General features: G+C 60.6%; 1 protein-coding gene across 2 annotated transcripts in view; it reads left to right on the plus strand.

The window, feature by feature from the left end:
• The first annotated feature begins 867 nt into the window (after positions 1–867).
• The window catches only part of RASA3 (RAS p21 protein activator 3), an 89,168-nt gene continuing 65,605 nt past the window's right edge, over positions 868–24,430 (plus strand). The window contains exon 1 of one of the 2 annotated variants that reach the window (XM_067713014.1): positions 868–1,023. In XM_067713014.1, the coding sequence (XP_067569115.1) occupies positions 969–1,023 (55 nt within the window). In that variant the 5' untranslated portion in view covers positions 868–968. Of the gene's footprint in view, positions 1,024–6,518; positions 6,695–24,430 lie in introns of those variants that run through there. The other variant, XM_067713015.1, reaches the window with a different exon arrangement.

The following is a 24,430-nucleotide window of genomic DNA, read 5'->3' on the forward strand; positions in this document are numbered from 1 at the left end:
TGGTCTACACATGGTGTGTGTGTGTGTGTGTGTGTGTGTGTGTGTGAGAGAGAGAGAGAGAGAGAGAGAGAGAGAGGGAGTGTGGTGTTGGGCGCTATGAAGCCAGAGGAGTAGGAAGTGGACAGGAAATCAGGAGACACAGAAAATGAGCTGAGGTTGGTGGCCTGCGGGTCAGCAAGGGCAGACAAGAGTGCCCTTGGCCTGTGTGAGAAGCTAGGAGCCAGGGTGGCCCGAGGGAGGCCCGGAGACAGCAGAGGGGCAGGAGGGACTGGACAGCTTTGGAGCCTGGTCAGGATCTCACCCGGACTGCGCACTCCCCCTGACCCCAGGTGGCCGGCAGCCCCTACTCTGAGGGGCCTGAGCTGGGCCAGGGAATTCTTTTCCTTTGATACCTGTAGGTCTGAGTTTCTTAAAACCCTGTGCATGTGCCCCCCTCCCAAGTCTCCCGGCCAGGTTCCACCGCCCCCGCCTGGTCCCCACCACCACCAACCCTAGCCCGGTCGCCCCCCCCAGCAAATCTCGCCCGGTCGCCCCCGCCGCCCGACTAGGTACACCGGCACTCCCGGCCGGATCCTCCCCGTGGGGCGAGACGCCCCCTCCGGGCCCCTTCGATGCCTCCTCGGAGGCCAACCCCGCCCCGCTGCGGGCCTTGGGATGTGGGCGGAGCCGTCTTGCTCCCGCCTCCTAGCCCTCAGCCAATGGGCAGTTGGGGACGCGCTGTTGGCGGAACCGTAACGCTCCCGCCCCTCTGCGGGCCTTGGACAATCGGGAACTGGGCAGGGCCGTGGGCGGAGCGTCCCCGCCCCCACCCGCGTCCTCGGCCAATGAGCGGGCGTGTGGGCGGAGCCGGAGGTGGAGGTGCAGCGGACGCGCGGGCACGGGGTAGGGCACAGAGCTCAGGGACTGCGCCGCCGCTCGGGCTCTGCTGCTCCGCGGGGCTCGGCGCGCGAATTCCGGGCAGACCCAGCATGGCGGTGGAGGAAGAGGGGCTCCGGGTTTTCCAGAGCGTGAAGATCAAGATCGGTGAGCTCCCGGGAGCTGGCGGGGGCGCTGGGGTCTTCGAGGGGGCTCGCGGCGGGCGCCCCCAGGCCCCCGACCCCTTTCCTGGGGACCAAGGCCCTGACGCCTCCTGGCCCTGTGTGCTCCCCGGTTGCGGCCCCTCCCCATCCCTTGGAGATCCCCAGCCGCGGCCCCTCCCCACCACCCCGGAGGCCGCGGGCCTCGGCCCCCTCCCCATCACAGGGAGATGATGGGCCGCGGCTCCCTCCCCATCTCCAGGAGATGCCCGGCCGCTGCCCTCTCCCCACCTACCCCAAGAACGGACTGGGCCGAGCCAGGGTGGCGGCTCCGGGGGACGCAGCTCCCTGCGCTGCCTCCACGCCACTAGCGGCCCCAGGTCCCCGGAGGTGGGGTCGCCTGCAGCAGAGGGAGGTGCGGTGCCGGTCTTGGGTCGGGTCCCCGCTGGGAGTGTGTATCTGCGTGTGCATGAGCGCGCGCGCGGGTGCTCTCCGGATGAGTGCACTTCAGGTGCCAAAAAGACCAACCCCGGGGTTCCGAGCCTCGCTGAGTGCGGTACCCAGACGCTTCCTTCGCTGGGGACGTGGAAGCTCTTTCACATTCCCCCAGGGGCGAGGGGCCGAGCGGGCGGCTGAATAGAGCCTGGGTGTGCACGCGACTGTGTAGGTGGATGTGTGGGCATGTGTGTGTTCCTGCGTGTTTGTGTGTGTGTGTGTCTGCCTGTGACTCTGTGGAACAATCTGGCCCAGGGCTCCCTCCGGGCAGGTCGCCACAAGAGCCACCCCTCCCCCTTCCATTGAGAACTGGCTGCGGGAGCTTTTGGCCACCAGGGCCTGCCATTCAGGTCGTGTCCCCAGAGCAGTCCGCCTTTCTCACTGGACCCAGGAGCTGGGGGAGGGAAGTGCAGACTCTGGAGTGGCTGGAAGGCTGTATCAGGACTTCCTGGGTTCGGTTTTAACTTGGGAGGGTGATGTGCAAGTTTCTTCCCCCCAAAACAAGATCGGTTCCTGGAGTGACTGTTGCACGTTAATGCCGTAAATGCGCCAGCTGAGGGGACAGCTCCCCTTGGAGAGGGCTGCTGAGACCCTGGTGTGTTGCCCGTCCTCGGGGCCCTTCTTGCCCACTGAATGCCTGGGTCCTCCACACTCCCATGTGAAAAAGGGGCTCCGGGAACCAAGCCAGGCGCCCAGTGACTGCTGGAGCGTCAGTTGCTGGTGACATTCGATGCTGCTTAGGAATTCCAGCTACCCCAAGTCAGCGTGTTGTTTCCCGTCTGCTTTATTTTGGTTTATGGATCATCGCTGAGACGCTGTTGATATCTGGCTCAGAAGCGCTGCAGATAGGATGTGGTCGCGCTTCACCTCGAGGAGCCTGCCCGGAGAGGGTCTCTCTTGTTCACTTGGTTGAAATCTGCTGCCACTTCTGCTGAGAGGTTCAACATGGCACTCCACCTGAAGGCACAGGGAAAGTGCCTCTCAGCGCCAGGCTCCAGTGAGCATGAGGGGGATGCCAACCCAGAGGCCTTGAGGTGCTTCCTTAATCGGGGTACAGGAAGGGGTGGGGCACGGCTGTGAGGCCTGGGCCAGGCTTCTGGGTGCAGCAGGCAGGAAGGGGTCTGGGGACTTCGGGGCTCAGGCCCCGCACGGCCAGCCTGGACTCGACTCAGGAGGGCTCTGGAACGGGGGTCTGTTAAGCAGAGCGGATTGACTTCTTTCGAGAATGGCACCGAGATCTGCTGGCCTGGCAGGGCGCCCTCACGGGAGGTTCTGGACCTCACACACAGGGGCCACGTGTGGAAGGAAGGGCTTTGAAGATGCTGCTCGGTTAGACTTTCCCTCTTTTGTGCTTCAGTTTAAACAAGTGAGAGAAATGCCCAGCTCAGCTGAGGATTAGTGCAGCGACTGAACATCTGCTGGTCTAACTCCATGTGGGCACGGGGTATTATTAGAACCTTTGGAGCCCCGCCCCCACGTCTGGGGGCTGTGGCAGAGCGGATGAGCAGAAACGTCTGTGCGCAGTGGTCCACCTCCCTGGACGCGGCTCCAGCTCTCAGAAGCCCCTGTCTTCTCCCCTCTCCAAGGGTCTTCACCTGCAGCTCGGGGCTGCAGGAGGGAGACATCTGTGTCCCACCCTGGCTGCTGGGGCTTGCAGGGAGCAAGGGCCTGCGCACAGCACAGGCATTGGAGCAAAGAGGTGTCCTGGGCTGTGCTGCCGACTTAGAGCCGGGGCCGGCCCCAGAGGTGAGCTGTGGGGACTGGCCTGGGGCTTCATCTTGTTCCGCTGTGAGTAGACAGGGCCTGGTGGGTGGTGCCCCGAGCTCTTCGTTTCTCTCCTTAGTCCTCTGCTGTGGCCAGTCTTGACTCTGACTTGCCTGAGTGCCCCAGCCGTGAAGGTACAATGACGAGGGAGGACACCAGAGATGACCTGGAGGAGGGGCGGCTGTGCAGGAATCACAGGCATGCTCGCCTCCTTGTTCCGGGAGACCCTGGCTGGCTGGCCATTCACGCTGAGCCCTGTCTCTGGGCGGCTGGCAGCGTGCCCGTGTCTGCTGGTGGCCTGCGGGCCTGCCGGCTGGAAGACCCAGGGCAGGCGCCCCCGCCCCCCGCCCCCCTTTCATGGCCTCGTTTTTCCATTTACGAAATGCCAGCAGTCATTGTCTGCAGCATCCGGTGGGAGCCCCTCATCCCAGAAAGAGACAGAGAGAAATTCTCCCTCCAGTTATACCCTCAGCAGCGTCACCATTCCTGTTGCTGAGGGGAAAGGCGGAACATTTTGGGGGGCTGAAGAGTTTTTAGTGGGGGGCCTTGGCCGTTAAGTCCTTAGAAAGTCTGGAACGTGTGGTGGCAGTACGTGGCCACTGAGAGGCTAACGCTGGGGAAAATGAGAAGAATCTCTTCCTTTTTTCCCTCTTCTCCTTCTTCCTTCCACCTTAAGTGCCAAATAAAAGGGGGGTATTTTTATTGTAACCATTTCAAGTCCTCGTCCTGAAGAGCTTGTGTCTTTCCCCACTTAAATCTCGCAGTTATTTTGGGCCGTTCTGCTGCACACTTGAAAATCTTACCCGCGGTCTATCTTTGGTAACAGCAGTATCTCATGTCACGTAAGACTGAACACACATCCTGTGAGGCTGCTTGAGGAAGTGTGCTCCTCTGGCTTTCCATGAGTCAGGGCTTCAGCCCTGGAAGGGAAGCAACGTGAAGATTTGTAGGCGGCGACGGGTGAAGACGCCCGGCGAGAGCACCTCTGCCCAGCAGGGTCGTTTTGGACTCAGCACTCCTGTAGGCCTTGCAACGTAGCTTTACTTTCTGGTGATATTTCCCTTTTCCATGATAGTTACTCCTTGTTTTTAAAAGTGTCATCTTGATAAATATGTCCAATTAAGAGCAATGTACAAAGGTATTTCTCTCAGGCTAAAAAAAGAGAAAATCCTGGCCTTGCCCTTGAGGGTGAGAAAAGCCCTCTTGGGCTGTGAGTGGGTCTCGTCGTTGTCAGGTTCGAGGGCAGCTTGGGGATGCGTGGCGAGGCCACAGGGCAGACCTTCCTTCTTGGACCCAGAGCAGCGGCCCCCCTGCTCTCCCCGGGCTCAGAGCACCCACTCCTGTCCCTTCTCATTCAGATTAGAACCCGTCACCAAGAAGGGCCAGGGCGGTCTGGGTGCAGCACGAGCACAGGGGAAGCGGCGCGCCCCCATTCAGCCAGACGTGGCCACGCAGCAGCTGGCTGTCGGCCCGTCTGCCCCCCAAACGTCCCCCCACGGAAGCAGGAGGCCCCTCAGGTTGGGGGAGCGGGGAGCAGGGAGGGCCCCTGGGCGGCCTGGAGAAGAAGCCCCAGACCACAGGGGCTGGGAGCTCAGGGTTCTAGGGCCACGCTGCCGAGAGTGTGATTTTTTTAACCCAATGTCCAATGTGGGAGGCAGTGGCGCACCAGTCCCGGGGTCTGTAAGGCTCAGGCGGGGCGGTCCAGCGTATAAGTGGCAGTGGTTGTCAGCAGCCGGGCGTCACAGGCTCCGTTAGAGGACACGCTCTGTGCACACGATGGCCGACGTCTGCGCAAGGCTGCGCGTGAGTCGGGGAGTGGGGAGCTGCGCCGGCCACGCACGGTTCTTGGTATCAGGGGCTGCGTGTTCTCCGGAGCTCTCTGATGCTAAAATTAGCCTGGATACTCTATTAACCTGGGAGCGCAGCTCGTGAGCTATTTTTGGCCCCTGAGGACCGGTGTGCAGACTGGCGCTGCCCACGGGGCCGCGAGGTCGGCCACCTGGCCGCAGCCCGCGGATCTGGGCTCCTCTGGGCAGCAGCGTGTGCTGACGTGTGAGGTGGGGAGGGTGCAGACTTAAGGGTCTGGCGTGCGCCTTCTCTCATTGCACCTAAGCTCTCACAAGCCCGCGTGGAGTCACCTGCCCAGGGTCTTGGCCTGCAGGGGGCGGGAGCTCGCCTCGCCTGCTGCCTCCTGCCCGGTAACGCGCATGGACAGGAGGGGCCACCGGTGCCCCTGAGGGGAGGGCCCGGGCCACTGGCGCCTGTGGGAGGACCGGGGCGTGCGCACACGGCCCGTAGTGCAGGTGCTGGCCGGAAGCTGGAGGGGACAGAACTCGTGAAGGTGCGATTGAACAGGGCACGAGATCCAGAGGCGACCCCTCGAGCGGGGCCACCTGCAGTCCACGGAGCCCCGGGCACGCAGGGAAAAGGGTCTGCAGGTGGTGGGGCCCCGTGGACGGGTCATGGGGCTGCAAAACACCATTTGGCAGAAAACGTCTGGGTTTGTTTCTCTGAAGCTAACGAGGCACTTGTGTGTGTCAACACTCACACCTTCTGGAGAGTATTTGGGAAATCAGGACATCGGAGCATCACGCTTTAGAAACAACCACAGTGGGAGCAGCTAAGCCCGAGAAGTGAGGTTTGCAAGTCACACTGGAAGGTGGAGGCTGCAGGTGCCCCAGCTGCTTCCGAGCGAGGAGGGTCCATGCTGGGCCCAGGCGGCTCAGGAGGGGAGGCTGGGACCTGAGACTGAGTCCCGGCCACCTTTCTCGCTAACTCTGCAACTTCAGGTTCATCTGAGCCCACTCTGCTTCAGTTTCTTCCTCTGCAATAGGGGAGAGTAAGGCCCTTTCTGTGCAGCTCAGCGAGCTTGTGTGGACACAGGCACTTGCATTGCTCCGGTCCTGATGGCAAGGTGTGACTGCTGGTACAGTTTGAAGCTTCTTGTTCTCTTAATCTTGTAACGGGTTAGAGATCAGCTCAGCAAGTCAGGAGGAGTTGGTGAGGCAGCAGTGGGGAGGGCTCGCCGGTTGTCTGTCCCCGGCACCCAGTGTCAGCATGGGGGTCTGTGTTCCAGCTGTGCCCAGTCGGTGGGACGTTCAGATAGCAAAATGGGGAGACAGAGTATTGATAAACGCCAGTGAAGGGGCAGTTACATTATGGAGCTTCCACAGCCTGGAATACTATGCAGCTTTCAGAGAAATAGGTTGGAGCCCGGCCCGGCCATGTGACAGGCAGGAAGTCCGTGGGGTGTGACTGGAAAGAAAGCAGCATGCGGAGCGTGTCTCCAAAGGTCCCGGAGAAGCGCAAGGCAACAGCTACGGGTGTGCAGGTGTGGGGACGAGACCCACACACGTCTGTCACTTGGACCCCGGGGCTGGGGAGAGTGGAAATGGTTTAGCAGGAAGAGGGAATAAAAGGTCTGTTTGAAAAAGGAAGAATATTACTAGGATGTATAAGATAGGTCAGTAAAGAGTTTAGAAACCACAACCACTTAAAAAATGGAATGAACACGTTCTGTAGGGGACACTGAGGCCCAGAAAGATAAAATAATCTCCTAGACACACACAAGGCTCACTCGGTGCAGGAGAAGTGCGGGGCTGCCGTCAGGTCAGGAGCGAGTGAGTAGCGGGCTGAGGGCTGGCCCGGGAGGGGACCTCGAACGGACCCAGACACGCGGGCGGCGCGGGCTGCAGCCCTGTGTTCAGGAAACGCTGACCCGGATGAGAGGGGATTTGAAGTCCCACCATCCACACAAATGACCCTGTGCTTCTCTTTAAGTGTGAGGCAACTTCCAAAATTAACAGTGAACACATTCGAGTTGCGGTGTAAATGCACGTTTCGTGACCCTCCTTAGAGAAAAGCGGACGAGTGTCCCCGACCGCGCGTCCCAGTTCTCGCCGTGGCCCGGGACCCACGTGTCGTTTCCACACGACGGCTCTTGGGTCAGACTCAGAGCTGCTCGTTATCGGAAGCTTCTTTGCCGGAAGTGAGGGATCAACGAGTGGACCGTGGGACCACAGGTCGTGACCCTAGTCCTCCGAGTGTCTGCAAACACGGGTTGTGTTTCTGCACGCAGGGCAGATCCCGGGCCAGCCCGGCCCGTCCTGAGGTTTGGCCTCGCTCGTTTGCATTTTCAAACAAGCCTGCAGCCCGTGGCAGGGCCAGTCAGCATCTGGGCAAGGGCCCTGCTGGTGAGGCCACGTGTCTACGCCTGAGACCTGCCGTGGAGGCCTGGGGGAGGCTGGACCGCCCCCGCTCAGGGTTTGAGGGAACGCTGTGCCCTTCACTCCTAAGTCACACCAGTGCCTGTTTCCCTCTTCGCATAGTTTCTCTTCCCGTTGTCTGAATCATTTCCCAAGTGTGACGGAGTGCTCTGTCTCGGCCCCCATTGCCAACGGGATGAAATCCAGAGGCCGGCAAAGTCGCCGCGTCTCTCTCGGACTCAGGGTGACTCAGAGCCTGGAGCCTCGGTCGGCGGCCGCTTCCCCAGCCAGGCCGCCCCGCGGGTGCTCTGGACACAGCCTCGCTCTGGGCTTGGCGGCCACCGGTGCCGTTGGGACCTGCGGCAGCGCCAGGACCAGGGCCTGGTCGCCGGCCTCTCCTGGGACCGGCTCCCCCTTCGCGCCCCCCAGGGCGTCGGGAGCCCAGGAGTGGGCCTGGGCTTCTGGGTTTTCGGGATGTTTAGCCGACTAGGGGGCTGGTAACTAGCCCGCCTTTCTCTGCAGCTTTGATTTGGACTCGACAGTGGGTCCCGTCGGGTGTGACCCGTGTGTGGAGTCAGGCCTGTCTCTCCTTCCTGTGACGCCCCTTGGCCCTCCCAGGAGCCCCCGTCGCCAGGCCCCCGTGGTTGAGGGCAGCTACGCATGCCCTGGATCTTCTCTGGGGCTTTGTCTTGTGTGGTTTTTCCTCTGAGGAAAAAGTTGTCGTTTTCCTTTTTTGCTCTGTGGGACTGGTCTGATTTTGTGCACTCTGTCCGTTTCCACGACACCGGATCCGTCGTTGCCCGCGGAGCCCTGGACACACCGGGGAGCAGCAGGTGCCCCTGCAGAACGTGGTCCTGTCAGAGTCTGGCAACGACTCTGTGCCTTGTGCAGGCACGTGTCTTAACTACCCCCCACCCCCCGAGGCCCAGAGAAGCCAGGTCACTTTCCCGAAGTCACACAGCAGGAGAGGTTGTGACTGTCTCAGTTGTCCTGTAATGAACTCGAAATTACCAAGGCCAGGCACTCCTCCTGTGGTCAGTGAGGAACGGCCTTCTTGGGTGTGTTATCAAGTCACTTCCTCAGTAGACAGCTCACTTCCCACCAAGGCCTCTCCTTCCCTGAGAATCTCTGAACGAGCATTTCTGGGAGATTCTCAGGAGAGTGACACCTGTGCCTGAACCTGTGGTCCTGAGAGGCCAGGACACCCGGGGCTCAGGGCCTGCTGACCACCTCCCAGCTGAGTGTCTTGAGCTGCTGGACACCTGAGCAATTTCACCTGAGACCATGCTTTACACGGGGGGCCAGCCTCCGAGTGGACAGACTGCAGGCTGCCCTGGGGGCGGGAGCAGCCCTGTTTCTTCCTGACGCTGCCGTCTGGCTTCTGACCATCTCTTCCTCCTGCTGGGGTGGGACCCAGGCCCAGAGGCTGCCTTACGCAGGAAAAGCCCCCGGGCCAGGCAGGCAACATCGGGGAGGGGTGAAGTGGGGCAGTTAAACTCCAGCCGGAGGTGGTTCAGCCCCAGGCCCGGAGCCTCTGGGCCTTTGCTTGTTTGGACCCAGCCGACTGGGGACTTCCCAGAGCCGGGCTCAGATGGTGGTACAGAGCTGCTTGCAGAGATCCTGGAACCCGAGCTGGTTCCAGAAATCCCATCGGTGTGCAGATCCCAGGGGGCCTGGCCGAGTGCCTTGTTGCAGAGTTCTGCAGTGGGCTGCTGTGCCGGGGCTGCTTTTCCCATGGCCTTTGGGGTGAGGGCGGGCTGGGGAATTCCAGATTGTTCTGGGCTGCGGCTTGGCGAGCTCACCCTTCTCAGGGGGCCCTGCTGGCCCGTCCTGGGGCTGACGGCCACAAGCAGTTTTTAGCTTAGGATCTGACGACTGGGTGTTTTATCTACTTTTTTTATCTACTAGGAGTGAGTTTCAAGGGCAGAAGACACTGTGTATGCGATGTTCCCATGGAGGGCACACCCCACCCGTGTGTGGTGTGTCCAGGACCTTCTGGAGGAGCGAGGTGTCCCCAGGCTCCCCTGAGAAAGGCCTGCACCCCACGAGGCAGAGCGTTCAGTTGAGGGAGGGGTGGTTCGCCCTGACCTTCTCACGGGGGCGCCTCACGTCCTAGTACGGGTGTGCGCACACACGCACACACACGCCCCCGGCCTGTCTCGGGGCAGAGGTGCGTGGTGTCGTGTCACCGCGCGGTGATGGCGGGGGAGGCCGGGAGGCCCACGGCGGCTCCTGCTGGCTCTTTCCCATTGCCGGGACCCGTGGTGCCAGGGAACCGGCCTCGTCTGCGCAGCAAGGTGCGCGGAGTTTAGAAGAGCTTCCTGTGTCTCAGGCATTCTTGCTGTCCTTTCTTCTGCCCGTCGTGGCAGAGGCTGCAGAGTCACGTGGCCCGCGTGGGCCCGACCCCGGGGGTCTGGGGGGTCTGGGGGTGTGCGTTGGGCGGCACCTGCTGTCTGAGAGCCCTGAGGGCGGCTTGGCCGGATCCCCGCCCCGCCCTGGGGCCTCGCTGCTGGGACGCCTGCCTTTGCGCTTTCTGTGACTCCAGCGTCTTTTCTGCACTTTTTGATTCTTTAATATTTTGTATGTGCGTCAGACACCTTTCACATTTTAGGCCCACAGCCGGGTTTTTCCTGTAGCTTCTTTTCCTGTGCGTTTCTGGCCCGTTCTCTCTCCTGGCTGCGCTCAGGTGGGAGCCCCCAGACTTTGAGAAGCTCCGAGGACCCCGGGCAGGGCGGGGCTGCCTGGGAGAGTATGCTGGGATCGAGCGAGAGGACGTGAAGGTGAACAGGGAAGTACTGCAAACGGGGGTGCATGAGCCATAGTGGGTGGGGGCTGCCGGGGGGCCTCCTCGCCCCCCGAGGTGTGAGGCTCTTGTTTCCTGCCCGGCTCTACGGGTGAGAGAGCCCAGCTCCCTGGAAGTGGGTGCCCTGCCTGGTGGGACCCGAGCCGCCCGAGCCAGGTGGGCTGCAGATGCCCCATGGCCCCCTGGCTCTCCTGGCCGTGCTCCCGGAGACCTTGTAGCTCCTGGGCGATGCTTCCTGGGGCGTTGGGAGGGGAAGGGCAGAGGACCCTGTGCTTCCTGAGCCCCAGCTGGCCCCGTCCATCTGGAGTCCGTGGCGTTCCTTTCTCTGTTCATCATTTCCTGCTCCACTCAGCTCCGCCTCCGTATTTGGAGAAAGGATTTCTCAGCGTTGGACCCGAGGATGTGTTTGTGCACATCCTGACCGGAAGGAAGGGTCTCGGGGACAGAAAACCCCTGGTCGCTACAGTGTTGCTCAGTCTCCTGACTTTCTGTTTATTGGTTTTGCGGAGGGTGCTCTGGCCTTCTCTTCGAGGGCCCTTCCCTCGCTGCCGGTGTCCTTCCCGGACAGGCAGGCTGTCCAGTCAGGAGGGCAGAGCCTGGGTCCTGAACAAGATGCTTCCACCTCTTTTTCGCCCACACAGGATTCACTATAGTTAGTAGCAATGTAGTTCTAATTGTTACTAGACCTCCTCCTGCCTCTCCCCAGCCCAGCCCGCTTCCCTATCAGTATCTGTGTGAGGACCCACCAGTTTGGTGAATAATATAAGAGTGTTGGGTTTTCTTTTTCTTTTTTTTTGCGGTACGCAGGCCTCTCCCCGCTGTGGCCTCTCCCGTTGTGGAACACAGGCTCCGGACGCACAGGCTCAGCGGCCATGGCTCATGGGCCCAGCCGCTCCACGGCATGTGGGATCCTCCCGGACCGGGGCACGAACCCGTGTCACCTGCATCGGCAGGCGGACTCTCAACCACTGCGCCACCAGGGAAGCCCCGAGTGTTGGGTTTTCTTAAGCAGGAATTTCTGTGGCCGGAAGGAGCTGGCTGGGGGGCAGTGGGTGTTGGCCCCCAGCACACAGATCTCTTCAGCCCTTCACGTGCAGGAGGCCAGTCCAGGTTTCCTGTCACCGGGGCCTGAAAGCGGTGGAGGCACCCTTTTCGGACAGAATATTTCCGAAGAGTGTGGGAGGGCTCTGTGCATCTGACCTGGGACGTGTTGGGGGCGTGTACACACGTGTTGATTTTCTGTATCAGGGCCCGTGGAGGCCAGTGTAAGGGCCACCCTGAGGCAGCGGCAGGAACTCTGAGCCTGACCTAACGTGTGAATCACAAAGACCGTTTGGGAAAAGCTAGTTTCCAAAAGCTCTCCTCCTTGCAAAAAGTGCTCCGGCGTCGTCTGGGGGGCGATTCTGCATCGCATGGGCTGACCTTTAGGTGAAGTCGGCCCGGGGGTGGGGTGGGGGGTGACCTTTGCCTCCCTGGTTGTCCCACGGCAGTTGGACGCCACCTGCAGATGCTGCACGTGGGCCCGTGGGGCCATAAATTGGGCATTTCACAGGATGCATGGGAAACGTTGGCCTTGCCTTCCAAGACTACAGATCAAAGGATAAATAAGACAAACCATCAGCATAGTCACGCTTTTATGGGAATAATAATGACTGAGATTTTCAGGTCTTGGGGAGGCGCTAAGGAAGACTGGAAGGGGTCCCCTGCTCTCTTCCTGTTCTCCCAGGAACGGGAACCTATGTGTGCACACGTGTGCACAAACATACATGCACACGCGTGCAGACGTGCGCACGCACACACTCTGCACACAATGTATTTTCCAAACCTGGAGAATTCTTAGAAGTAATAGAAACTGTATGTGCAGAATTAATTTCTGAATATGTAAAGTGACCCCCATTGAACAAGGGCAGCACTTACTCTTATCATTAAAACTAAACTAAACATTAACTTACCATTTTCTACTCAAAGGCTTAGTCTGTCCCAAGGTGTACCTGCACCCTGGTTAACAGCTCTGGGGAGGGGACGCCTCTACAGCGGCCCCTTGATGGTCACTGCTTCCCGCTCTTAGTAGCAGACGACAATAGTCTGTCTTGTTATGAAGGCGTCTTGGGGTCCTTGAAACGTGCCGTCTTCCTTGGAAAGCAGAGGCCGGGAGGGTGGCGGACAGGACACTGTACGTCTGTTTTAGTGTGTCTGAATTTCTGGGTCGCAAACCACCTTAGGTAAAGTAGGGCCCTGGGCAGGGCGGGCCTGCTCCGGGGACCTGGCCACCCCCTTGGGCCAGGCTCTTGGGCTGTGCCCCAGCTCGCGGTTTGGTCCTCTGTCTCTTCCTTTTCAGGGTTTTTGTAACCTGTGGGGTCCCTGTAGAGAAGGTGCAGAGCAGGGCACAGAGGAGAAGCACCATTGAGAACATGAGTTGCAGGTGAAGTGAGGGCACAGCAGGCCCCCTTCTGCAAGGTCCCCCTGGCCCTGGGGTCTCCTGGCTCCGAGGAGCTTGCTGGGCTCTGCCCCCGAGGAGCAGAGCGGAAAACAGCAGGACGGCCCGTGGGTTCTCTAAGATGCGCTTGTTCCTGGGTGACCAGTGAGCGTAGTTCCTGCCTTGAGAGCAGACGTCCTGCGGGGGGGACAGTCTCCCCATCGGGCTCCGAAAGACCCGTCCTGAGCTCCCTGCCGCGGCGGAAGGCGTCTCCACTTTCCTCCAGTGCCCCGGTTCTAGCCAGGGAACCGCCCCCCGGGGACAGGTGGCCCTGCTCTGGGACTTGTTGTTTGTCACGCTGGGGGTGGGGAGTGCGGACCTAGTGGGCGGACCCCCCCCCCCCCCCCCCCCGCCGCAGCTCAGTGCCTGACTGTGCACGGGGCGTGCCCGGGAGAGGGGGCTGTGGGGGCGGCATCGGACCCCGGTGAGACCCGCGCGTGTGTCCTCTGCTCTCTGCCTCTCCTCAGGAGCGTGCGGGCAGGGAGCAGCTAGATCCCATGCTCGCCTGGGGGAGAGACGCCTGCGGTGTGGACCCACCACACTGCCTGACGGTTTAGGGCGTGGACGGGCCGGCAGGACCCTGGGGCAGCGGCACGGTGGCCAGTCCGCTGGCGACCTCCCGCTCTGCAGCTAGCTTGTGGCAAGTCACTTAACCTCTCTGTGCCTTAGTTTTAGTGTCTGTAAAGTGAGGGTACCGATAGCTGCTTCGCAGGGCTGTTAGAGGGCTGAGTGCAACTGTCGCCGTCCTGCCAGCTCTCACTTCACGCTGGAGGCGAGTGAGCCTCAGAGGGTCTGGACCTGCTCGGGTCGCCAGGTTGGGTCCGTGAGCCGAAGCTGCTTTCACGAGCCGTGGGAAGCAGGACCGCGCCGCGGACTCCCGGGGAGGATGTGTCTGTGCGGAAGGGCTGGGCTGGGAGGGCGTGGGCTTGTGTGGCCGCCCCTGGGGTCTGGCGGCACCCTCCCTGGCCGTGCGGTCTGAGCTGCGCTACCCGACCCCACGAGGGGACCCCGGGATGGTACCAGCTCCGCCGCGGGCTGCTTCCGAGCCCGAGTTCTCTTCGGAGTGTCGGTGCTCCTCTGGGCAGCCGCCGATGACTTAAAGGTGAAGTGTTAACCAAGAAGCATAATCTCGCATTTGAGTGTGGCTTTGCGGGAGCAGGGACCTGTAGCAGCGTAATTAGGGGCTGTGTTCCCCGAGAGAGGCAGGGATGGGGGAGCGGCAGGTGCTTCTGGCTTCCGGGCTGGCACAGAGCACTTAGCCCGGCTAAAAAGCTCACACAGGGCGGCATGGGTCTGGGAAGAAATGGGAAGAGCAGTCCCCCTTTAGATACTGTGGACGTCAGGTGACAGTTGCTTATTTACCATGTTTTGAATTCTGTAACTTTTTTCTGGATCATTCTGTGGTTTTATCTCTATGGCACAATGCTTTTATGACAGGTGGTGCGTATTAATGAATCAGTTAACTATTTTGTAAATCGAGGGTGCTGTCTTATGATGTCTTTGTAGCCCCCAAACACAGGCGCCACGGGCAGGACTTGCACAGGTGGGTAGGGACAGCTGCCCTGACCCCCCTGTGCTAACCTCGCCCGGGAGATGCTTGGGGAAACTGCTCAGCCTGTCACAGTGGGACAAGGGTGTAAATATTTACCCACCTCTGTGGGCTGGGAATACTGCACTGTCGCCGTGCCCCCCTGCAGCGGTGACCTCTCCATGGCCGGGGGTGCTCTCAGCACGCAGACATTAGCCAGGGGGGTGGTGGGGGGAGAATCTAGCTCCCGTGTCCCCTGCTCGGGTGACGTGGATCATTTCACCAGTGATTTAGAGAGTCTGCTTCTCCCCACACATGGAAATGAGGCCGCTGAGAAACCAACACCAAACAAGTTTGGAGGATGTGTTTAACCCACTCTCAGGCTCGTCCAAAAAACTTGTCCCAATTTTATTAATGGATAAGAGTGAACAAAGGTTCGGGACTTCCCTGGTGGTCCAGTGGTAAAGAATCCGCCTTCCAATGCAGGGGACGCGGGTTCGATCTCTGGTCAGGGAACTAAGATCCCACATGTCGAGGGCAACTAAGCCCGCGAGCCACAACTACTGAGCTCCCGCGCCCGACTAGAGAGCCTTCGTGCCGCAAACTACAGAGCCCATGCGCTCCGGAGCCCGCGCCACAGCTGCAGGCCCACACGCTGCGGTGAAGAGCCCGTATGCCACAACGAAAGATCCCGCATGCCTCAACAAAGATCCTGCGTGCTGCAACTAAGACCCAACACAGCCAAAAAAAAAAAAAAAGGGTAAACAAGGTTCGTGAAGAAAAACACGTTGCTTTTATAAGTAAAATCATACACATAATAATGTTCCACTCATTTTGGCCCATGCACCGTAAAGACCAGCCGAGAATAAGGCATTTTTAAAGGCAGGATGAGGTGCTGGCCCTTTGGCAGCGTGAGCAGTGTTGTGGCTGGTCCCTGAGGGCCCCAGAGCAGGGATGCGCCCACTTCCACGCCCCTCCGCAGGTTAACTGTCCTCCTCACCCCCTTACAAGTGTGAGGCCGACATGACCCAGAGTCCTTTCTGAGATAGACTTGGACTCCAGTCTAATAAAGGAAACCCCAGGAAGTCCAGAATACACAGTAGCACGTGACAAGGGAAGTTCACTTTTAAGCTCTGCAGATAAATGCGGTTTGGCCTCCTCACATCACGGCAAAGGGCAGGGGCGCCGGGGCCCTCGGCATAAACTGGGGTAAATTAAGGAAGCGTGTGCGAGCTAACAGGTCTCAGCCCTGAGTTCGGGTAACGAAGGCTACCGGACTGGTTTCCTTACTCGCACGTTTCTCTCCTTCTTAGAAGTTTGCTGAAAGCAATGGTGGTTATTCCCCGTGGGGTGACGGGGATCCGCACAGCCTTTTCAGATGTTTCTTTGATGTTCCTTTTGTTTGTTCGGAGGTTGCAGGAACGCCCCGAGCCACAGCTGCTGGTTAGGGTGTGGTGTGCAGGGGGCGGGGCCTGTCCTGGGGGAGACTCTCGGGACCAGAGGCCTGACGATGAATAAGCTCGATGAAGAGGCTGCCAGGCCCACCTGGACGTGGGAGAGGACAGGACCCTCCCCCTCCTGAGTTTCTCCCCCTCGACCCGCTGAGGGCTCTCCCTGGGGGGTCCTCTGGGGCGGGGCCGGGTGGTCTTGCTTAAGTGTCCCACGCGAAGGGGGTCCGAGGGCCCAGGTCCAAGGTCTGCTCCCTTACAGCTGAGCTGGGCACCCGCGTGCTTCCTGCATTGTCATCCTGCACTGTCATCGGCAAGGCTGCGCTTGGCCCTGGGCCCGGCTTTCCCGGCGGGCGGGGAAATCCTCCCTGCCCTGCGGCCAGGTTCCGGCTCCCACGGGGGCCAGCGGCTTTGGCAGCTCCGGACGGACGCCCCCCACCCCCCCACCCCGCGTCTGCAGGAGAGGGTGGGACCCCACGGTCTGATCTGCTTTTGGCTTCTGCTGCTTCCACTAAAATCCACCCCCTCCCCTGTTCTTTGGAATTAGACGGAGGGTGGAACCTGTCAGCGGGGCAGGTTCAGGATGGTTGCGTTCTGTGCATGGTGACCCCGGCCACAGCTCGGGGGCGCACAGCCCCCAGAAGCGCCGGTTTCGCTCAGGTTGCACCAGGGAGGCCCCGATCGCCGGCCGTGCACGGAGACTCCACACGCTCTGCTCTTACTTCTGAGCTGCTCTGAGCAGCTCGTGTGGCTAGAGACTGTTCTGGAAGGCGATTGTCACGAATGTACTTGGAGCACCGAGGCTTTTCATGGTGCTGTTGAGAGGCTGGCCCTGCGTGCGAGCATGGGGTGTGGGACCTGGTGCTTCTTCCCTGGAGCCGCCAGCCCCCTGGAACTTTCTCTCTGCTCGTTGGTGGCATCAGCAGTGTTCCGTTCTGTAGTTCTACCTGGTTCACCTGGAGCAGCCCTGAGTGGCGGCGGTGCTGGTCCCACGTCCTCTGGGCTGCCACACCGGCAGCTTGCAGGCCCAGGTCAGGGTCTCAGCGCCGTCCCGCGTGCCGACCGGTCTCCACGGGCCCCAGACAGGCGTGAACCAGGGCTCAGCTTCTCAGTTTCCAGAGCAGCGTGTCCCTGTGCAGTGAGGTGCATGCGGGCTGATGACCGAGTAGGTGGAGGCATCCTCCAACCCATAGGAGACGCCCACGGGGCCGGGGCCTACCTCTGTGTCCCCCTGACGCCCACGGGCAGTCAGGCAGCTGTGCCCAGGCGGCCCTAGAGAGCTCTAGGACAACAGCAGTGCCGGGTCCCCCCCAGGACCTGCTTCCGGGGGCTGGGCCACGCGCCGTCCACTTCCAGAGCCCAGGGTTGGAGACAGAGAACAAGGGGAGTGCAGCGAGAGGCGGGGGCGAGGGGCGGGGGGGCTCCTGTGCTTCCGTCTGGGGGTCTCGGCTGCCCGCTCCCCAGGCTCGTCCCCTGAGGACTGAAGCAAGTGCCTTCTGGATGCCGTGTGTGTGTGTGTGTGTGTGTGTGTGTGTGTGTGTGTGTGTGTGTTCAGAAGTAAACATCTTCCCTGAAGAAGGTGTGGGGAACATAGAAACGCAAAGTGAGAACGTGAACAGCTGTAATTGCACGTCGGGTGCCTCGGGCCTGGGTCACCCCAGCCCGGCAGCCGGCAGCCGCGAAGCGGGGCACGTTTGTGCTCCACGTGCACACGTCCGTGTGGGTTCCGACCTGTCGGCCCGTTTCAAAGCTGGGAGGCCCCCGAATCAAAGGGCGGTCCCGCACCCGGGGCCGACTACAGCCTCTGCTCTGGGAGCCGGAGCGGAGAGGGGCCTGCGGGTGGCGGTCAGAGGCCGAGGGCCTTTGTCTCACCCGCGTGGGTGCGTGACCCTGGTGCCCGGTGAGTGGCGCAGGCTTAGAGGCGGCCTCGGCTTGGGAGAACGTGGCTCGGCCTCTCAGCCTGTGCCGCGCAGGGGCCGGCCCCGCGTCTGGAGCTGTCGGTGGTTGGGAGTCGTGACGAGACCCGGCTGTACCTGGGCCGAGCTCTGGAGGGACGTCGAGAGAGAGGCAGCCGGCAACGGGCCCCGAGGACCTGGCTGGGCTTCTGGGTTGGTGGGAAGAGCTCTGTGACAAAGCAGAGCCGTGAAGGGGACCAAGAGCACGGTGCCCAGCGCTGCAGAGTGCCTGCTGCCTGCCTAAAGCTTTTCTCTAGACGAGAGCTTTGGACTGAAATAGGCAGCCGAACGTCCTGCGGCCGTGGGGAGGCTCTCAGAGCCCAGGAGTCTGGCCGGCCCGCGTGGCCTGTGGTCAGACCCGAGGGCCTGACGGCTCCTCGGAAGAGTCTCCCTGGGAAACGCCTGGGATGCTGACCCCGTTGAAGGCTGTGGGCACCGCGTCCCTGCGTCTGGGTCTGGATCTGCGCTGACCGTCCACGCAGCCCGAGCCTCCTTCCTGCAGCTCTGAAGGGAGTGGCACCCGTCTGCTCGCTGCTGCCTCTGTCATTCTGGACGCCTCTCTGTGACGAACTGGACCTTCACGGTGATAACTGTGGAACCAGAGCTCCGTGGAAGAACTCTGACTTACACGGGACGTCTGGCTCGGCTCAGAAACACGCGAGCGGAAGCGCTGTCGGTGTGATTGGGGGCGTGACACCCTGCCGTGGACCCGGCCTCCAGTGTGAGGCTGTGGACCCGGTGGGTCCGGACACGCAGCAGGAGCCTCTCCCCGCTGGTCTGGCACCAAGAGAGCCAAGCAAGGTGGTGACAGCGACGGCCCCTGTGTTGTGGCGGGAGCGGGAAGACGAGGGCTCCGATGGTCCCGGGGGAGCGCCTGCCCTGGGAGAGTGCCAGGAGCCGGGCCTCTCGCAGGCGGTGTGTCCCCTTTTTACCGACGGGGACACAGGCAGCTGCTGATCTCAGGTGACAGCGGGGAGGCGGCTGGTTCGGAGCGTCGTGCTGGCTCTGTCCTGGAGAGCACAGCCGCGCCGTGAGCCCTGACCCCGGAGGCTTGGGGCGCCCTGGGAGGATGGGGGGACGCCCGCGTTGGGAGCGGGGCGTGAGGGGCAGGACCTCAGACCTTCGAAGGGCGGGTAATGGGGGTGGGAAGTGGCACCGCTGGGCCGCGCTTGAGGGAGGTGGGGACAAAACGTTACATCTGCCATCACCAGCCAGTGGAACAGAAAACGCGGGAAAGACACCCAGGGCGCTCGGGATGTGCGAGGGCCGTAGGCTTCTGCGTCTCCTCCCTCCTTTCTTCTGGGTTTCAGATGTCCTGGGCCGCTGTTCCACTGTTGTAACACACACACAGTGGTAGCTGCTTCCTGTGTTGCTAATTCAGGGAGCGTTCCCTCTGCCCTTGGGCCTCCACCTTCCCTGACGCCCCGCCCTGCCCTTTGGCCTTCGTCCCCAGCTCCCTGCCTGACCTCGGCCCTCTCCGGTCCTCTCGCCTCCGGTCCCCTGACCCGGCCATCGGGGCTGCTCCTCCGTCACTGCCCTGGGGAGGGGCCGCCAGACGGCCGCTGCAGCTGGAAGCACTTTTCATTTCTTAGACGTGGTGGTGGCGTTAGGACTGGGCTCTTCTATGAGGGCGGTTTATTTTAATTCATGGAAAATGGCTAATTGGCCCTTGGTTGATTAACAAACGGGCAGGCTAGGCCAGGCCAGGCCAGCCAAGGGCTCAGATTGTGGGAGCTGAAATAGAGGTGCTCTGGGGAGGGCGAGTGTCCCCAGGTGAGGTGCTGGGGCCCAGATGGCACACGGCCGGCAGGGCACGCGGCCGGAGGAGTTTCTGTAGTTTTGTGTTTTGCTCAGGCACTGTAGACTGTTAAGCGGGAAGAGGATGCTTAGATTCAGATTAGAATAAATTAAAGAGGAAGTGTGGAGCGTTCAGTGTTGGCTTATTAGCTGGTGTATAAGTTAGTGTGTGGAAATGTGATTATCACTTGGAGGGTGACAAGTGATGGGGTTGTCAGCTTGCATATATGTCAGTCACCTTTTAGTAGGCAGACACGGTCGACTCAAAAACGTTAGGTAGATATTCTTAGATTCCTAATAGACAGAAAATATCACAGAGGATACGGAAGCAGATCAAAACATATATGGGCACCTGATCCACAATGAAGATGCGTTTTAGTCCCTGGAGAATGTGGGAGCTGCCTTCTTTGGCATCCGGCTTGAAAAAAGTTACATCCTAACTCACACCATGTAAAACAAATGCCGAATGGATTAAAGGTTACAAAGTGAAAAACTAAAGCCAGATATCAGAAACATTTTGGAGAATATTGTGAATAACCTCTGGAATGTGGGAGAACTTCTAAGCAGTCAGTAAACTAAAAAGATAGACCGATCTGATTATATAAGAATAAACATTTCTGTCTAAGTGATGACCTCACAGTGGCCGAGCGCTCATGCCCGGGACAGGCTGGCTGGGAGGTGGGGGACAGGCGGGCGGGGCCCAGGCCACGTGCTCGCAGACACTTTCCCTGGTGGCTCGGCCTCGCCCTCAGCCCTGCCTGCACAAGGTAGTGGGGTGGACACTCCGTGTTGGTGCCACGTCCTGAGGGTGGCCGGGTCGTCCCTGGATCCATGGGTGGAAGCAGACATGTCTCGTGGTAAAGAGAAAATCGCTCTCGCCAAGCCGTGATCAGTGATCCTGTTTCAGTGACCAAGTTAAGGCTCTCCCCCCACCCCCGACATTTCCTCCCTGTGGGGCTGTGAGGGTGCAGCGCAGGGTCTGGAAGTGAACCAGCAGGGCTGCTGTAGCTCAGGGCTGTGGGGCGGGCAGAGGGAGGCTGGTGACGAACCTTATCTGTAGGTGCTTACGCAGCATTACCGGTTACAATGAATATGTATTTCTTTTGTAATAAAAAGTGTTCAAAAAGAGGACGAAAAAAGAGTTTCTCTATAAAACTCAGTTTCAAACATAGAGCTTCTAAAAGAGCCTGTGCCTGTCCTTCAGTGGCCATGGACTGTGTGCCCCCCATGTGCCCTGAGATGGGACAGGTGACTTCCTGGCATGTGTCACAGTTTGGACCCAGCTGGTTCGGGACTTAAGCAGAAAACACTTAATAAGATTAAGTGATTAATTTACCACCTGCCAGGGACTCAGCCTCTGGAGCTGGAAGCTCTCGGCCTCAGTGGGGTTTGAGAGTGAATTTCTAGTTTAGAGTTAATAAAGGGGGCATTTGTTCGCAAAGCCCTGAATTACACTCTGTCATTTTACATTTAAACTTACTTATCAGAAATGGCTGTTATCATGACACATAATAAATTGACTGTCAGTGTTTAATGTAGAAGGAAGGAATAGCTGGTGAGAGAGAGATTAGACCTAAAATTTATATTTAAGATAAATCTCAGATGCGGTTGAATTTCGAAGCATTTCTGTTCAAACATAGTGGAGGCTCTGTAGAAATCTTAGAAAACCTAGTTCTTAAGTTTTCAGGGTTGAGAGAAAGGTGACTCATTTCCCCGCTGAAAGCTGTGCCACTGTTAGCATGTTGGTTCTTCTGTTCAGTTATTTCCTCTCCATTTTTGTTTTTCATATGGAGATATATTGTGTGTGCACATATACTTACTAGATATTAAATACACACATATATACGTGTGTATTACGTATGCCCCTTAAATTTCCCCTTCAAACATTTCTGTGTGTTACTGGAAGTTCTTCGTAACCTCCACTCTGGTTGCTGTGTCGCAGCCCGCTTCCCTCCTGCAGCCCCCGGCCCTCGCTTCTCCTGCGCTCTGGACACCGGGGGTCCTGCCGTCGGCTCTGGAGGCCGGGCCCAGGCCATTGGAATCTCCTGTTTTTGGACATTTAACTGTTCCCTTTCTTTTGGCCAACATAAATATTGTTATAATAAACATCGATCCTTCATAAGTCTTTGTTTTATGGATTATTTTATTAGGACAGCAGTCCCCAACCTTTTTGGCACCAGGGACCGGTTCCTTGGAAGACAGGGGGTGAGGGTGGTGGTTCAGGCGGTAACGCGAGTGATGGGGGGTGGCAGATGCTCGCCCGCCGCTCACCTCCTGCTGTGCGGCCCGGTTCCTAACAGGCCACGGACCGGTACCGGTCTGTGGCCCGGGAGTTGGGGACCCCTGCCTCAGGAGACCTAGATGTAGATGTATTCATGGCCTTTAAAACATGGTTTTGAAAGTTTGAGAAGAAACGGCAGCTGTGGGCATGGTAGCCAGGCGTCAGGGGAGGCCGTGGGGCTGCGGGCACGTGTGCCCTGCTTCCTGGACACGGGGCCTCTGCAGTGAGGCGTCCCCACCTCAGGCCGGTGAAGAGGCGGAGGTGGATTTCTGCTTTGTCAGCCGTGGCCCTTGATGTGACAGTGGCTTTGGGGGAGGTGGGTGGCCAGTGGGGGGCAGGTCCCACGCAGGGGCCGCGGTGGCGGGGCTGCTCTGCCCTCGGCCGGGTGGCCCCAGAGTCCCCTTCCCCGCAGGCCCTCGCCCTGGGCGCCCTCCGCGGAGCCCGTGCTGCTGGCCAGACCCAGGGGTAAGGAGCTTCGGCGCAGGTGTCGTAGGGCCGGCACCTGCTCCCTGCGCCCCGAGCTTCTGCTGCTCTTGTGAACGGACCTGCCCCTCGTGGTTCACACAGCTTGGGGCGCAGGCCTGTCAGGCAGCGGGGGTCCCTCTGCCCCGCCCAGGACCACCCACTGCCTCCTCTCTGCGCACTGTGGGCGGGGCCTCCTGCCCCGGGGCGGCGGCAAGCCTTGGGTTGGGAGAAGGTGGGCCACCCGCGTGCACCCGGGTGGGCCGCAGGTTTGCCGCGGCTGTGATTCAGGAGCGAAGGGACAAACAGCACCGTGTCTCTGCCGTGGAACCTGATCTCGCTCCTGGCTGCTCTTTCCAGTAATGAATGAGGAAGGAAAAACCAAAGTCTTAATTTTGCCGTTTCCTTCCGTCCTAAAGTTGCCACGAAGACTCAGATCCAGAGGCCAGCGCGGCCTTTAGGCTGCGGTTCTCTGCAGGGACAGCGGGTTAGAGGCCGTCCTGGCAGCGGGTTCACGGAAGCGGGCTGATGCTCTCCGCGGTCACCCACGCCCGACGACCAGGCCTGAGGCGGCGCTCCTGGGGGGCTCACGGCCTATGCTCGCGGACCCCAGGGGCCGCGCTGTGGCTGGCTTGTGCGGGCCCTGGGCCCAGCTTCCAGTGTGGCTGCACCTGGCAGTTGGTCACCTCGTGGCAGGAGCCCCCCAGGCCCGGGTCCGTGTGCCGTGAGACGGGGCTCCCTTTGGGGCGCCGAAGTCTGGGGTGCTGGGCACAGACCCAGCGTGCCTGGGATCCTGAGATTCTGTGTTTGCTGGCGTCTCCGAGCCTCTCAGACCCTCGTGCTTTGATGGGGCCAGGATTGCCCTGAGGGGGTCCCGAGTGGCGGACCGCAGTACAGTCGGCGCCAGGCGACGGTGCGCGTGCCAAGATCTGAGACCTGGGGTCTTGCGCGTCTGAGCTGGTCAGCCTGCCTCTCCTCCTGCCGGACCCCACAGAGTGTGGGCACCGCCGAGCTGGCGAGCTCAGAGGGGCCCTGCCTCGGCTGCTCGCTGCTCTGGGCCGGGCCGTCTACCCTTCGAGACCCTGGAGCTGCGCACACCTTCTGGGGAAGCCAGTCCGCAGACTGACCCTCTGCTGTTTGCTTGTTCTACGTGACCTCTGGTCACTCACCGAGACTCTGCCCCCAGACCCGGAAGGGATGACGGCGGGGCTCCCTCGGGGGTGGGTCCCTGTCTCCGGCCTCCAGGGTGCGGCCTGTGCGCTGCATGGAGCCCTGCGGGTGAGGGGTGAGGCCGCGACCAGCGTGGGCATCTCTGGCACGCTTTGGTCCCCACTCAGGCCGGTGCCCGTCTGCTCCCTGCGACCTGACGAGTCTGCAGCGGGAATGGCTGGGCAGGAGCCCGACCCTGGAGGCCCACGTCCTGGCGTGGAGGTCCCCCCGCTGGCCGGTCGGGGTGGTGGCCGCGGGGAGAAGGGCCGCAGCGATGCCGCGCCCAGGCGGCCGCCGGGATCAGGGCCATTGTGGATCGCGCTTTCGCAGCATCTCGTGCCCGGGCGGGTCCTGGGCTCTTCCTCGGCGCGGTCCTCCAGCAGCCGGAGAGCAGGCCGTTGCCACGGATGGTGGAGTCGAGTCGCGAAGCCTGGGGCGCGGCAGCTGTTTCTGGGCGGACGCTGTGCACACAGCCCTCGGGCTCGGGCAGAGGCAGACTCGGCCTGTGTCCTCTGACCGAGCCGCGCCCGCAGTGTGGGAGCAGCCCAGGCGCCCCCTGGTTCGCATCTGCCGGGTGCCTCCGGGCCTCAGTTCCCCGTGGAGTGGGTGCTGGGGGCTGTGCCTGGCGAGGCCCAGCTGTCGAGCCCGTCGCTGCTGCAGGTCCTGGGGGCCCCTCCCTCCTCCTCCACACAACAGGAGGTGTGTCTAGCGGCCGAGGTGGTAAACTTGGTGGTGTTTCGTGGTGTTGAAAATGACTTTGGAGTTTTAAACAACTCTTGAGATGCAGAGCCCCGGGGGCTGCCGTGGGGCTGAGTCTGCAGCCGTATTCAGGCCCCGAGGGTGGGGAGTGCAGGCGGCCGAGGCCTGAGTCAGCCGGGGACACATGGTCCTGGCCTGCAGGGTGGGCCTGAGATCCTTCCCACCCAGAGACACTCGTGCATATGAATCACAGCTGAGCACAGCCCACAGCCCTTTAGAAATCGTTCTGAAG

This window comes from Pseudorca crassidens, chromosome 18 (assembly GCF_039906515.1).
Source record: "Pseudorca crassidens isolate mPseCra1 chromosome 18, mPseCra1.hap1, whole genome shotgun sequence".
NCBI classification, from domain to species: domain Eukaryota; kingdom Metazoa; phylum Chordata; class Mammalia; order Artiodactyla; family Delphinidae; genus Pseudorca; species Pseudorca crassidens.